General features: G+C 44.8%; 1 protein-coding gene across 1 annotated transcript in view; it reads left to right on the plus strand.

Annotated features, from left to right (window-relative positions):
* Positions 1-12452, plus strand: part of NPAS2 (neuronal PAS domain protein 2) — a 54514-nt gene that overhangs the window by 40692 nt on the left and 1370 nt on the right. The window contains exons 15-19 of the mRNA XM_068421587.1: positions 1441-1587; positions 7566-7760; positions 8952-9133; positions 9610-9702; positions 11336-11522. Of these exons, the coding sequence (XP_068277688.1) occupies positions 1441-1587; positions 7566-7760; positions 8952-9133; positions 9610-9702; positions 11336-11522 (804 nt within the window). The remainder of the gene's footprint in view (positions 1-1440; positions 1588-7565; positions 7761-8951; positions 9134-9609; positions 9703-11335; positions 11523-12452) is intronic.

A 12452-nucleotide genomic window follows, 5' to 3' on the forward strand; every position in this document is an offset into this window, starting at 1 on the left:
CATGAAACTCCCCTCCAGCTTGCCATGTGAGGAAACCCTTTGAGCAGTGACCCCCCGGATTGTGCAGGAAAGCCACCCTCCACCTGGTAAATAGAAATAAACCCTCTAAAGTTCTCGTCCTTTCTCACCTAAAGGCCATTTACACGGAGATTTCAGCTGTTTGCTGAAGGGAATGAGCAGGTATTTCACGTATTTAGCTGGTTTAAAGCAAAGCAGTTAGCTGATACGAATCTGACCTGTCACATTTAGATTTCTCTAAGTAGTCAGAAATTTCATTTAACTGTACAGTGTTGCTAGCACCAGAGCTCTCCTTAATTACCTTCTTGTTACCATTTTTGTTTTCCTATTAAAAAGCCAGAAATGGTGCCAGCAAGTGCACCACCGTGGAGCAGAAAGACTCCAGCAGCGTGCAGCAGTTCACCCACTAGCACAGAGCCACTGAACAACCACAGGAACAGGGCACTGTTTTCAAGTCAATGCAAAATTATTAGTTTTCTTTTGCCTGGACACTCACAGCACTGCATGTTTTAAAAGGAGTCTTGGATGCCTTGATGACAAAAAAGCTTCAGATTTTTTGAAGTGTTTTTCTTCCAAAGACTGTTTTTTACTTTTGAATATGAGCTCATGCAAAGCAATTATTCCAAAGCCTATTAAAGTAATAATTAACTTGGATGGACTTTGAATCATACCCAAAAACACCAAATAAAACTGGGAATTTATTGTTGTGTTAGTCCCCTCCATGCTTATTGAATGATTCCACTTTGTGCCAAGTATTGCTGCTACTGGAGGTTGCACTTTCTTCTTGACCCTGAGTAGTGGTCTCCATTTTATATTATTACTTAGAATAGCCTTTCTCCCACTGAGCTGAGCTATTCATTCTATGTCATGTATAAAAATAACTTAATGAGTATTTCTAGTAGCTTGACTACTACGCAGCTGTAGAAATCTAGAAAATGTTTATTGCCATCAGCTGTTGCATGATGCTATAGTAAGTCATCAGCAGAATAAACCATTGCAGCACTGCTATTTCTGTGTGCAAAATGGAAAGCGTTAGTAAAACATGTCCAGAATATACAGTTATGCCACGCTAAGGACTCCAAACTAAAGGCTAATAAAAATAATGCAGTCGTTTGCCATCCAGTTAAGATGCTCTTGATATTTTAAAGTAGCATAGTCTCAAAAACAGTCCTTCTGATAATTCCCTAACAGAACAGGGTCAGTTGTAAGCAGATCACTCTAACCATGGCAATTTAACATATGTGCATAAAATTGAAAAGAGACAAGATTTATCTCTGCCTAGATGTTAGTATATTACAAACACATCTTTTATTCCTTTGGCTGTGCTTTTCAATCAAGAAACCAATAACTTCTAACAGAACAATGTTCTATTGAGGCCTGTTTGTATTATAATGACTGATTTTTTCCCCCTTTTTTTTTCAGTTCTCGGCACAGTTCAGCATGTTCCAGACCATCAAGGACCAACTAGAGCAGCGGACCCGGATCCTGCAGGCCAACATACGGTGGCAGCAGGAGGAGCTCCAGAAGATACAGGAGCAGCTCTGCCTGGTCCAGGACTCCAGCGTACAGGTGCGTTACTGCTGGGAGGGGCAGAGCAAAGCATCCTCTCTCGCCTGGCCCTTGATAGGGTTGGCAACTTAAAATTAGCTCCAGAGTCCAGGAAATCTGGACACGTGAAAACCAGCCCATCTGAATGAGGATGTTGCCCTCTGAAAGCCTCTTGAGTAACCTACATCAAGAAAGATTTCAGAGCTCTCTGGAAGAAGAGAAGGAAGAAATATCTCAGCTTTAGAAGGAGGAGAAGAATTTACAGTAACATTTTAATACTTTTATCTACTGAGTCTTCTGACTGAGCAGCTGTAATAGAAAAGTGTTCAAGTTCAGACTCGGCAATGATTATGCCTCTCTAGTTCATTAGCTTCCATCCAGTCACTGCTTGCTCCATGTTGGCATCACTTGCACTCAGTATCTCATCTGTCCTGCTCATCCCTAGCCAACAGCCCTCCTTCAGGCAGTGCTCATCTCTTTCATTTGCTCCCTGTTTTCCTGACCCTACCCCAGCCTGGATACAGAACACAAGAGATTAATTTCCTTGTCATGTTAAAAAACCCCAAACCTCTGCTGATGTTCATTTGTTCGCACCTGGGAGGTGTCTGAATTTGTTCTTCACTGGACCAGCTTAAGCCTTTAGGGTGAAGCTGACTGAGCCTGCTCTTCTTCTGCCTTTGATACCTCCTACACAGAGCTAGAATTCACTCAGTATCTGCTTTTAATTCACCAAGTACAGTGTCGCCTGCTTTGTACTACCCCTTATGTCTACCAAAGCTCAGAAATAATAGCAAGTGCCGTTCAGTACATCTCAGGTTTCACTTAACGACAAATGGACAAATCATCCAGTTTTATGGAAGTTTTCTGAACGCGGGGTGATTACTGCTATGTTCCTCATAATTTAACTATAAATGCCAGGTTAAATGACGCTTGCTAGAAATGTTGCACTGGGGACCCACTGTGAGTATTGTAGTAACAAGAGTTTTTTAGAAGACAAGCTCTGTCACAAAAATGAATGTCTCAAAGAACATTTTAAGCACGGGATGAAAACTTGGGACCTGCTGAAGTCAGTGGGAATTTTGCTCCCGACTTCCACAGAAATAGACTCTTACCCATCATCAGCATCTGTGAAATGCAGTTTCACATATTAAAAAAAAACTCGGATTGTATTTTTAGGCAATTAAGGTATCAGTGAAGCCAAATTAGAAACTTTGCCACCTAAGTTGCTGCATGTGCAGTGCTGTAAGGCAGCACAGCAATGGCAGGTCCCAAAACCAGGATGGCATCAGGAACTGATGCCATATAAGCATATAGGTAGACCAGGTTTAACTTCAGTGCATTTCTTCTATTGGTTCTGTGCTGACTTTGATTAATGGGAAGGGAGAGTCTCTCTGCAATTAACCGGCCTTCAGTTCAGAATCATGTCATATGTCTGAAAGCTTTTATTGTTATTATGAATATCAAGAGACATGGTATTCTCACTGCCTCTCTTTTTAATTGGGTAAAAACCATTACTCTCTCCTGGTGAAGTCTTCAATAGTCACATACACTCATCCCTTTTTTTTCCCCATAATTCAGGCAAAAAAAGAAGATCAGAGCACATTCTTATATGCAGGAAATGGACTTTGTTTCTACATAGCTGTCTCCCATATGTGCTATGGTGCATTTAATAACCCAAAGACCATGGAACAGATTCTCAGATACGCTCACAGAGAGCTCAAGCAGAGAGAAGAGGAGGCCCACCGGGTAAATGGTGGGTAGTTCTGTACTGCCCACTCCATACCAATTTGTAGCTCTCAGTTATGCCATTTGGGTGATCCTCTCCCCTGTGAAGACTGTACCAGGTTAGAGCAAGTATTTTCAGACCAGTACAAGTCCTCTGGTGTCAGTGCTAACCATTTCCCAGCTTACTGCAGATGCAGAACTGAGAGGCAGGGGGACTGTAGGGCAGCTCGGAAATGCAGGGGCTGCGTATCTGTCTGAAGGGGCAGTGCTGGACAGAGAGGATCATCCTCTGTAGTTCAAGTGCCTTTCAGTCTCCTCAGAGCAATCAAACAAGGCGATGAGATGCGAGTGGTCACACTGACTCGTGGCCTGGGCCTTTTCCTACTTCCACCTCCTCTAGGTTAAAAAAACCCAAAGAAATTACTTTGCTGTTGCAGGGATAGGGTGAGACCGGGAATTAGCTCTATCTTATTTGGCTAGGGGCAACTTATAAGAAAGCCTCAAGCTTTTGCATGCAGCACTTTTGTGACTCGCAAGCAGCTAGGAGTAAACTGTTACATCAGAAATCCAACTGTGTGCTTTGCCACACAGATTTCATCATTCAGAGAGCTGGGTATTGGCAGACATTGATCCGTGTCTATTATCAGAGCTACAAAGCGTGGTAGCAAATAGGTGATTAAGCATATTTCTGGTCTCTTTAATATTCTGCGTAGAAGAGCTGTAAGCATAAGGGAGTGCCATGGGCTTTCTGAAAAGGGGTAAGTGTTCTCCAGTTTTCCCTCGTTAGCTGATTTATTAGCATATCTTCCCCGCCAGTTCACTCCCTTCCACTGAGAAGTGTACAGGTAGCTCTGCGGAGAATTAAGCCCAATTTCCATTTCCTTCAGAGATCTTCAAAACTGCAGTATGACAGTCCACCAAGAAATGCTTTCCCAACCAGACAGATGATGAGCATGGTAGTCTGTGTTAGAAACTATTTCCAAGAGCCTTGTGCGATGAAAGATGAAAGTAGCAGGAGGGTTGTGGGCCCTGAACAAAACTGTTCAAAACCCCATTAAATCCCCGTTTCTGCTTTTCCTGACAAACTAGAGTATGAAGGACAGGAGCAGCAAGAGTAACCTCAAAAGTCTGAAGGACGCTGTGTCTGCTCCATATTTGAACAGTCTAGCTAATGAATTGCGGACGGAGAGGAAGGAAGAAGGGCTGAGCCTGACCAGCCTGCAAGAACTACAAACGAGACCATCCACAGCCACCCATCATTTGCAAACCAGGCTCCCTTCGAAGTCAGTGAATCTCTGCTTCCCAGTGCTGTGCTTCTCATCTTTCCATATTTTACATAAAGAAAGAGTCTTTATGTCTGTAATGACGAACCCGAAGGCTATAATCCCCTGATTATCCAAAGGACAGATAGAGTCAAAGACCCAGTTTCCTCACAATGTCTTGCCAATGTGACTCATCCATTAGCTGTAGGGACCAGCTATCTCGGAATGAGGGGGCAGCAGTGTCAGAGGGTCCCTCCTCTCCCTCACTGCTTTGCTGCATATGTTAACAAGCTGGCCAATTAAAAAATATTTGTAAGATGCTTCACTGACTTTGCAGTCTGCCAAATCAGCCACGAGACGTGTCATTAACAGCAGTGCAGTGAGGGGGCTGCTAATTTACCTGCTTGAGTTTGCTCAGATATTGGGAAAGATTTCACTCTTTATTCGGGTGTTTCTGTTGTTATTTAGAGCTGTCATATTTCAGTGTTTCAGGGGAATTCAGGCAGGACTATCACAAAAGAGGCACAATATGAAAAAACACCATTTTGTACAAATGAAGCATGTTCTTGCTTTTAGGCTTCACTAGCAGGTAGAAATTCCACGCTTCGATCCTCTCTCAGGTTAACTCTTGTTTCGATGAGGCATCTTGAGTCTTCCAGTTCCATGGGGACATGGGTTAAATGGCACCATCGCTTCCTGCCCTGAGCTTGTTTTTTCCAGGACATTTATGTTCAGACAGTAATAATGCTGCTTTGGCCATTATAATGCAACAGAGGGTCCCTAGGTATGAAACACTCAGAGCCCTCTCAGGGTGCGAACACACGAACAAATCAAATTGGTTTACTGGGATAAACTTGGCTGTAAATTTATAGCATGTTAGCTGCCTACCATTAACCGTGCACATTCCTACCCAGTGGCACACTCTGGTAATTGCAAAGTAGGTTACTGTGCTTTCTTTCAAGGATAAGCTCCTTGGCCTCCATCTGGGAGTAACGCATGCACACAGGCAGGTCCCTGCAGAGTAAGTTGTTCACCACAAGTTCACACCCTGGCTGACATTCACATCGATAAATGTTGACTTTGCATTGGATGAACTTAGTATTTCTCCAGCACTACTCACCACATACAGGGAGGACGTTTAAGACAATCCTAAAAGTTTTAATTTGCGGTGATCTGACCAGTACTAGTGGGCTCACACTCTCCATCACATTTTCGAAACACACCACTTGCTTTCCCTGTTCTGAATTTTATATTAAATGTTTTATATCAAATTTTATATCAATGGCGACCAGTTTCATTGCTAGAGCAATCAAATTGGCTCATTTACTAAACATATCCAAAGCTTAGCTTCTATATACAGAAAATAAACAAGGAAATGAATTTTCATAATTTCTGTCTTTGATTTATTCATAATAAGACCTATTTACTTGGCAGAAGTTGCGAGACCATCTGTCTTTCTGATATGTAATGGCTCCAAACTCAGTGAGCAGTCTTTTTAAAAGAAAACACTCGGAGCTGGTTTCAGACCTGCTGTGAGCAGCCCCGACTCTGTTTCTTGACCCATTTATTTCTATCATCAGACATCTTTGAGATGTGGTTAGCCTACAGCACCTGAAAGAAGCCGTTGCTTTAGGTCCATTAACGTTTTCATTAATTGCTGCCCTCTCCCAGCTGATGAATGTAAGCTTTGTCTGTACCTTTTTCTGAGTAAAATCTTGGCACACAGAAATTCATTAAAAATTTATCATATTTAAATAAAAACTATGTTTTAAAAGCTAGATAAGTAAGTATAAATATGATGGATCAACCCATACTTATGCAAAGAAAAGCAATGCATTGTACTGGTCCTTTGGAGAAAGGTATGGTTCTTTTCCAAGAAAAATTAGAGGGGACATGATAGTTTAGGGAATTGTTAATATAGCAATAAGCTGCAGAAAGGTGTACTAATTACTGGGTGTACCTCAGATGTACTGCTAGGCATGAGACTGATGGATGAATAATGAAGAGAATTATTGTGATTTTGATTTCATTTAAACCCTAAGTAGCTCCACTTAAATTAATGGAGTTCCACACGTGTAGCAGTGGTGTGGAATCAGAATCAGATCCAAAAATGCCTTCAACTACCTGGGATGCATACCTCCGTACAGTCCTTGGCGGCGAGAGGCTAGGTTTGAAATATTGCAAAGATAGCTTCTAGCATTAATAATTCATAGTTTTAAAAGATGCCTTTTTCCTTTGTACAGCTATAATAAAAGAAATAGCCCCTAGAAAAGCAAAGATTCCCAAGCCCTACAACTTTTAAAGAAGAAAGCCTCATCTTGCAATGCAGGCATGGAGAGTATATCGTTTACAGAAACTCTAACAGAGGAGCTGCTAGGCCTTTTGCACAAGTCAAATGCATGGCACGGTTAGGAGGAACACTGGGTGACAGTTACCTGATAGGAAATCAGATAAATGACAGTGACTGTCTGTTTACACATCTTCTCAATGATAAGGACACGGCCATTCAACACGGACAGCTCTGCCCTGACTGTGGCCTCATTAAAAACATTCGACAACCCAACTGCATGTAAGGTGTTGAATTTCCAGAGACAAATTCAAAGCAGCCCTGCCTGAAAGGCAGGCTGATTTTCTTGAAAGGAGAAGGGAAAGAACTGAAAAGACATGGAGTTACTCTCTTCTCTCTCATCAGGATTCCCCAGAACATGGTGAATGTACAGGGAACTGCTCTTATGAGAGCTGTGCCTGCCCCATGGAGAGAGGACTTGTACCTTCAGGACATATTTTGCAAGTAATGACTGCACTTGCACTTGCACTTGCAGAAATCAAGAAACTAGAGACAGCAGATGTTAATGTAGGAAAGACAGGTGATTTCCAACTAACAGTAAATGCATAGTGAATCCAGAAATGTGATAACTTTATTTTAGAATATATCTTTGGATTTAATTCTGTCACCTTCATTATCCAAGACAGCTGGGCTATGTAAATAAACCCTCCCCCCTTCTTTTCCAGATGTTCCTACAGCAGCCGACAGTATCCCTGAGCTTTAGCAATACTCAGCAGCCAGAGCCACAACAGCTACAGCAGAGGTCAGGGGCCATTTCTCAGCAGCAGCTTGTCCCTAGTCCTCAACTTCAAGGGCAAATTGCATCTTCACAAACGGCAAACCAGCAAGCACTGAGAGAAGCAAGCGTGATACCGAGCCAGGTAATCATTTCTTTGACTAGAGAAGTATTTATATGCAAAGAAGATGCTGAGCTGTTATTAAGCAAGCAGGTAAAATCGTGTCCGTCCTGCAAGTGTGCCTTTGCCTTTCCTTCCCTATTCCCCCAAAGAAGGGCAGCCTATATAAAGGGTCTCCCTACAGCATTTACTTTACCTTAAATCCCTTTTTTTAAGAGCTCAGCCAGGAAGGTTACTTGAGCAGCTATTTCAACTTGAAAACTGAGCAGGGAGGCATGCAGAAGATACGGATCACTTGCTGTTCTTCAGTTGATCCTGAAAGAAACCTGAGCGACCACACTGGATACTGGCAATAGTGGTGTCGGCAGTGCGACCTCTCGAAATAAGCTGTACCCTGGCTCGCTCCCTGAATCCAGCTGGACACCACCAACGCAGCGAAGCCTGCTGCCTGCTGTGGTGGCACTCAGCTGGAATACATGGAGATTCGTGTGAGACCCCCAGGTTGTGAGCGTAACAGATACCCGCACGGGGAAAAAACGTTCAGCCTCAGTGAGTTGTAACTGAGACCTGGGAGAGCCAGGAGTAGGTTTGGCGTGGGAATTTTTTCTTATTGCAGGTTTCTCAGCGCTCATAGCGTTTTCTCTCCCGCCCACCTGTTGTACCTCCCTTCACAGAAATCTTAGCTCCTATTTCTGCTGCCTGAGTATGCGGCAAACACAGCTGCACCACCATCTTCAGACCTCTCAGCTGGAGCTTTTAACATCCTACATACCTGTATTGTAACGACTCTATTAAAAGTGTATCCATATTATAAACAGAAAAAAACCACCATTTTTTTCTTTAATAAGGTTTATTCCCATCGCTGAGTTTTTACAGCAGTGCTAATCACACCTCGCTTTGCTCCTGCCTTCACGGGGTGTCCTTTGTCTCCCCAGCTGCTTGCCGGCACGACCGGGAGCAGCTTTGCTTTCACAGCGCTCCGGCCCAAGGGGTTTGCGGGGCAGCTGCGGGTTTGCGGGTACGACATCTGCGACAGGCGACAGGCATGCTGTCGTGTCGCGTCTCTGACAGCAGCAGCCGGGTGGACGCACCGCCAGATATTAAGGGCGACTGCGCTCCCCGCCGCACCGTCACGCTCCGTGTCTTTAGGCTTCCTCCACGCAAGCGCTTCACGGCCGTGCTCGGGTTTCGCTCTCTCTCACCCCTCTCTTCCAGGGCCCGAAGGCGGCGAGGAGCGCGGAGCTGGCGCCGGGCGGCGGCCGCCCGCCCCGCGGCGCCCCCCCGCCCTTCGCAGCAGCCCCCGCCGGCGGCGGCCCCGCGGCGCCCCCTGCCGCCCTGCCGCGGGGCGGCACCCCCGGCCCACCCGCCGCCGCCTGCAGCCACGACCAGCAGCTCAGGTAGGGCCCGGGCCCGGGGCGGGGGGCGATGCGGAGCCGAGCCCGCCTGGCCTAGAGGACCCCGACTGCGCTCGGTTTGGGCCCGCGCCTCCTCGGGCCTCCCTGCTGCGGGGACGTGGGATGTCTGCGCTTTTCCTTCACTGCCTCAGGCTCCCCGGGGTGGGCGGTGGGGGAGGGCCAGGGCCTTGGCACCCAACTAGACTTGTGAACCAAAAACGTTACAGTCAGATACTCAGAAAGCTCAAACATGACATTTCCCTCTCCCGAGTGAATCCGAGCGCCCAGCCCCCCCGCAAGGCACCCCCATTACTGCCCTGCCCCAGGCTCCGCTCGCAGCGGGAGCTGAGGTTAGATCTCCTGACCCTCAGCCTTGTGCCGTGCCTATGAAAGCGTCCTGTCTCATTTTTCAAAATGTGGCATTTGAGTGGTCCTTCTGTGACAGCAATGTCACTTTTTCTCTTTTTTCCCTGTGCCAGGCTGTTGCTCAGCCAGCCCATTCAGCCCATGATGCCTGGGTCCTGTAACACAAGACACCCTTCAGAACTCAGCGTGGCGGGATCCCAGGCTAAGTATGTGACTTCTCAAAGATAAACCATCCAAGTTGCTTTTTAAGGGAAATAGCCTTCTTTAGTAAGATGACGGAGGAGCTATAAATATCAGGAACGTGTTACAGTGCTGAGCCTGCCTTCCAGTGTCAGGGCCAGCCTTACCCTGCCTGGTCACATCAGGAAGGATGACAGAGAGAAATACAACGTGCCAGTGGCGTTTTAACAAGCCAAGGCTGGGGGAATTTTTCTCTCTCACGTGATGCTGGCTTCACTGCTAGAACTTCTGACCCACCAAGGTAAATGTGAGAAGGAAAGTCAGCACTGGCCCAGTTAAAATGACCGGTGCCAAGAAAGCCCCTGCTCTCTGGGCAGTGAGAGGCTGTCGTAATGGCAGTGGAGCTGTGTCTCATCGACAGAACTGAAAGAACCATCAGGCCCCTGCAGCTGAGCGGTCGCGGAAAAGCTGCTGAACAAACCACCTGAGTTGTTTGTCTCCTCAAAACTTGGATGAAGGAAGCAGAAAACATGGATCAGAATATGCCTTTTTTTTCTTAGCTGTTTTTTGTCACTGTACTTAATTGTGAATTGCTAAAATAATGGGCAACTGTTTACACATATTAATTCTGTATGTTACCTCAGAAATGGAGGTATTCAGTACTTCTTTTTTTAAACATCACTACTGCTGTTTAAGATTAGCTTGAGTTAAATTTGTCAACTTTAAATATACAGCACTTTAGATCTGCTTTTCAGCATCTAAATAAGAGGCCTGATTTGCAAAGACAGATCTTCTGGTTCATGTAGTCTTCCTGACTCATGGGACCCATTTTTAGGAGCTGACATCCTAGTACAAGTACCCAAACTGTAGCATTTCTGACTAACCCCTAATGTTGAACAGCTGTTGAGCAAACACACGCCACACTATGATCTCATCACCCATTACAGGATAAACAGAATTAGGCTGGGTTGGCAATAGCTCCATTGTGGGTTTTGGGGGTTTTTTTTGCCCACAACCTTCCACAAAACAACACATATGTAAGTTTTGCTATACAAAAGCAGATTGTCAAGAGGAGCTGAGTATTTTGTTTCTGTCCCATCCTTCATTCCGGAGGGCTTCTAGAGGCTTCTTCTGTTCCTACAGTGTGGCTCACAGCGATGGGAACTGCTGACCATACTTGGCAGTATGTGTATGAGCAGCTTAAAAAGTAATCAACCCTAGCCTTCTTTCTGCAAGAGATTACCACCCCACAGGCAGCCGCGGGGGAGCACAGGCAGCAGAATGGGAGGAGTATTTACTTCTCTCTCTCTGCAGTTCAGAGCTCATCATATTAATATAGAATCAAAGGCCATTTGGTTTAAGGAGCCTGGGATGTGAATGCTGTGGCAGAAGACATGCATAAACCAGAGTCTTTACTGAATCTAAAATGTAGTCTGGATTTTGAGGTGAGATGTGTGCTGCCCTCCAAGTCCAGCTCACACACAGGGTAAGGGAAAACAGTGCTGCCAAAAGTGCCGTCGTTCATATTAGCAGGTCCTATGCACTGGGATCCTTTATTAGGAACTATTTATGAAGACTAGGAACTTCCATCCCTATCCTAAGAGAAGACCTTTGCTTCCAAGAGTTTGTTCTTGACTGTTTTACTTCTTTCTTCCACAGATTCTCTCAAACCCAACAAATGTTTCAAAGTCTGGAAGTGCAGACTTCCAGCAGTGGCTCTCCAATTGTACTGATGGGACAAGCAGTGTTAAACCAAGGGTTCGCCACTACACCTCCTTCCCAGCCATCCTCTCTGCCACCTATGCAACTCCAGCACCAACAGCATCAGCAACAACGCTACCTGCAGGTAGGGTAGGACAAAGAGGACGATGTATAAAATGTACACACAGAATAATTATAAGGCGAACGGGCTGTGCAAATGGGACCCCGTGTTTCAGCGGGAGCCTGCTCATGGCAGAAATGGCCGTTTTAGAGGTACTGAAATGTGTGAGACACTGATACAGTGTCGCGTAGCCTTCCAGTATAGCAAGGGAGCAGGGAGGATGGTCAGAGTGTTTCAAAGGAAATTACTAATTCTGTACATTGGAAACATAATCAGATTATCCTGGATATATTTAAAGCATATTTCTAGATGAAGAAAATTGCTGCCTTAGGATTTATTCTGTACTCTTTATTCAGTACAAAATTTGCTTAGTTTACAAGTCAAAAGATGATTTTTAATTACAGCGTCGACATAAAATAAGATCTGGATCAGATATCTGGATCCCTTCAGTAAATTAGCATATTTCTTCAACTCCACAAGGCAAAGAAGACAAATGGGAGCACATTGCCTGGAAGAACCAGGTGATTTGAAGATGTAAAAATACCTACTTTTTGACCTAATTCAACACATACTGAAGTAAAGGGGAAGGAGGGGAAATGAGGTGTCTCCGTATTAACTCAAAAGGAGCTGAACTCAATCTATAAAACCTCACATATCCACTGGAAAGCATTGAAAGAGTATTATCAACCTCAAATTATTAAACTCTTGTTATTGAAATGAAATCCTTATCATAGCTGAGAATTAATGAAAAACTATGGCAGATAGTGTTCCCAATAAAAGCATCTGCAAAATTCACATCAGCTTCACCTCTTCAAGGTCACACCCTATTGTAAGCTCACAAAAAGGAAGGGCTAGAAGGGACTGCATGAGGTACACTAGGATCCCCTGTTTCATTTCTGTTTCATTTCAGTCATCCATCTGTGTCATTTCTGACACGTTCGCCCACCCAGTTCC

Source organism: Nyctibius grandis, chromosome 2 (genome assembly GCF_013368605.1).
Source record: "Nyctibius grandis isolate bNycGra1 chromosome 2, bNycGra1.pri, whole genome shotgun sequence".
Classification (NCBI taxonomy): Eukaryota; Metazoa; Chordata; class Aves; order Nyctibiiformes; family Nyctibiidae; genus Nyctibius; species Nyctibius grandis.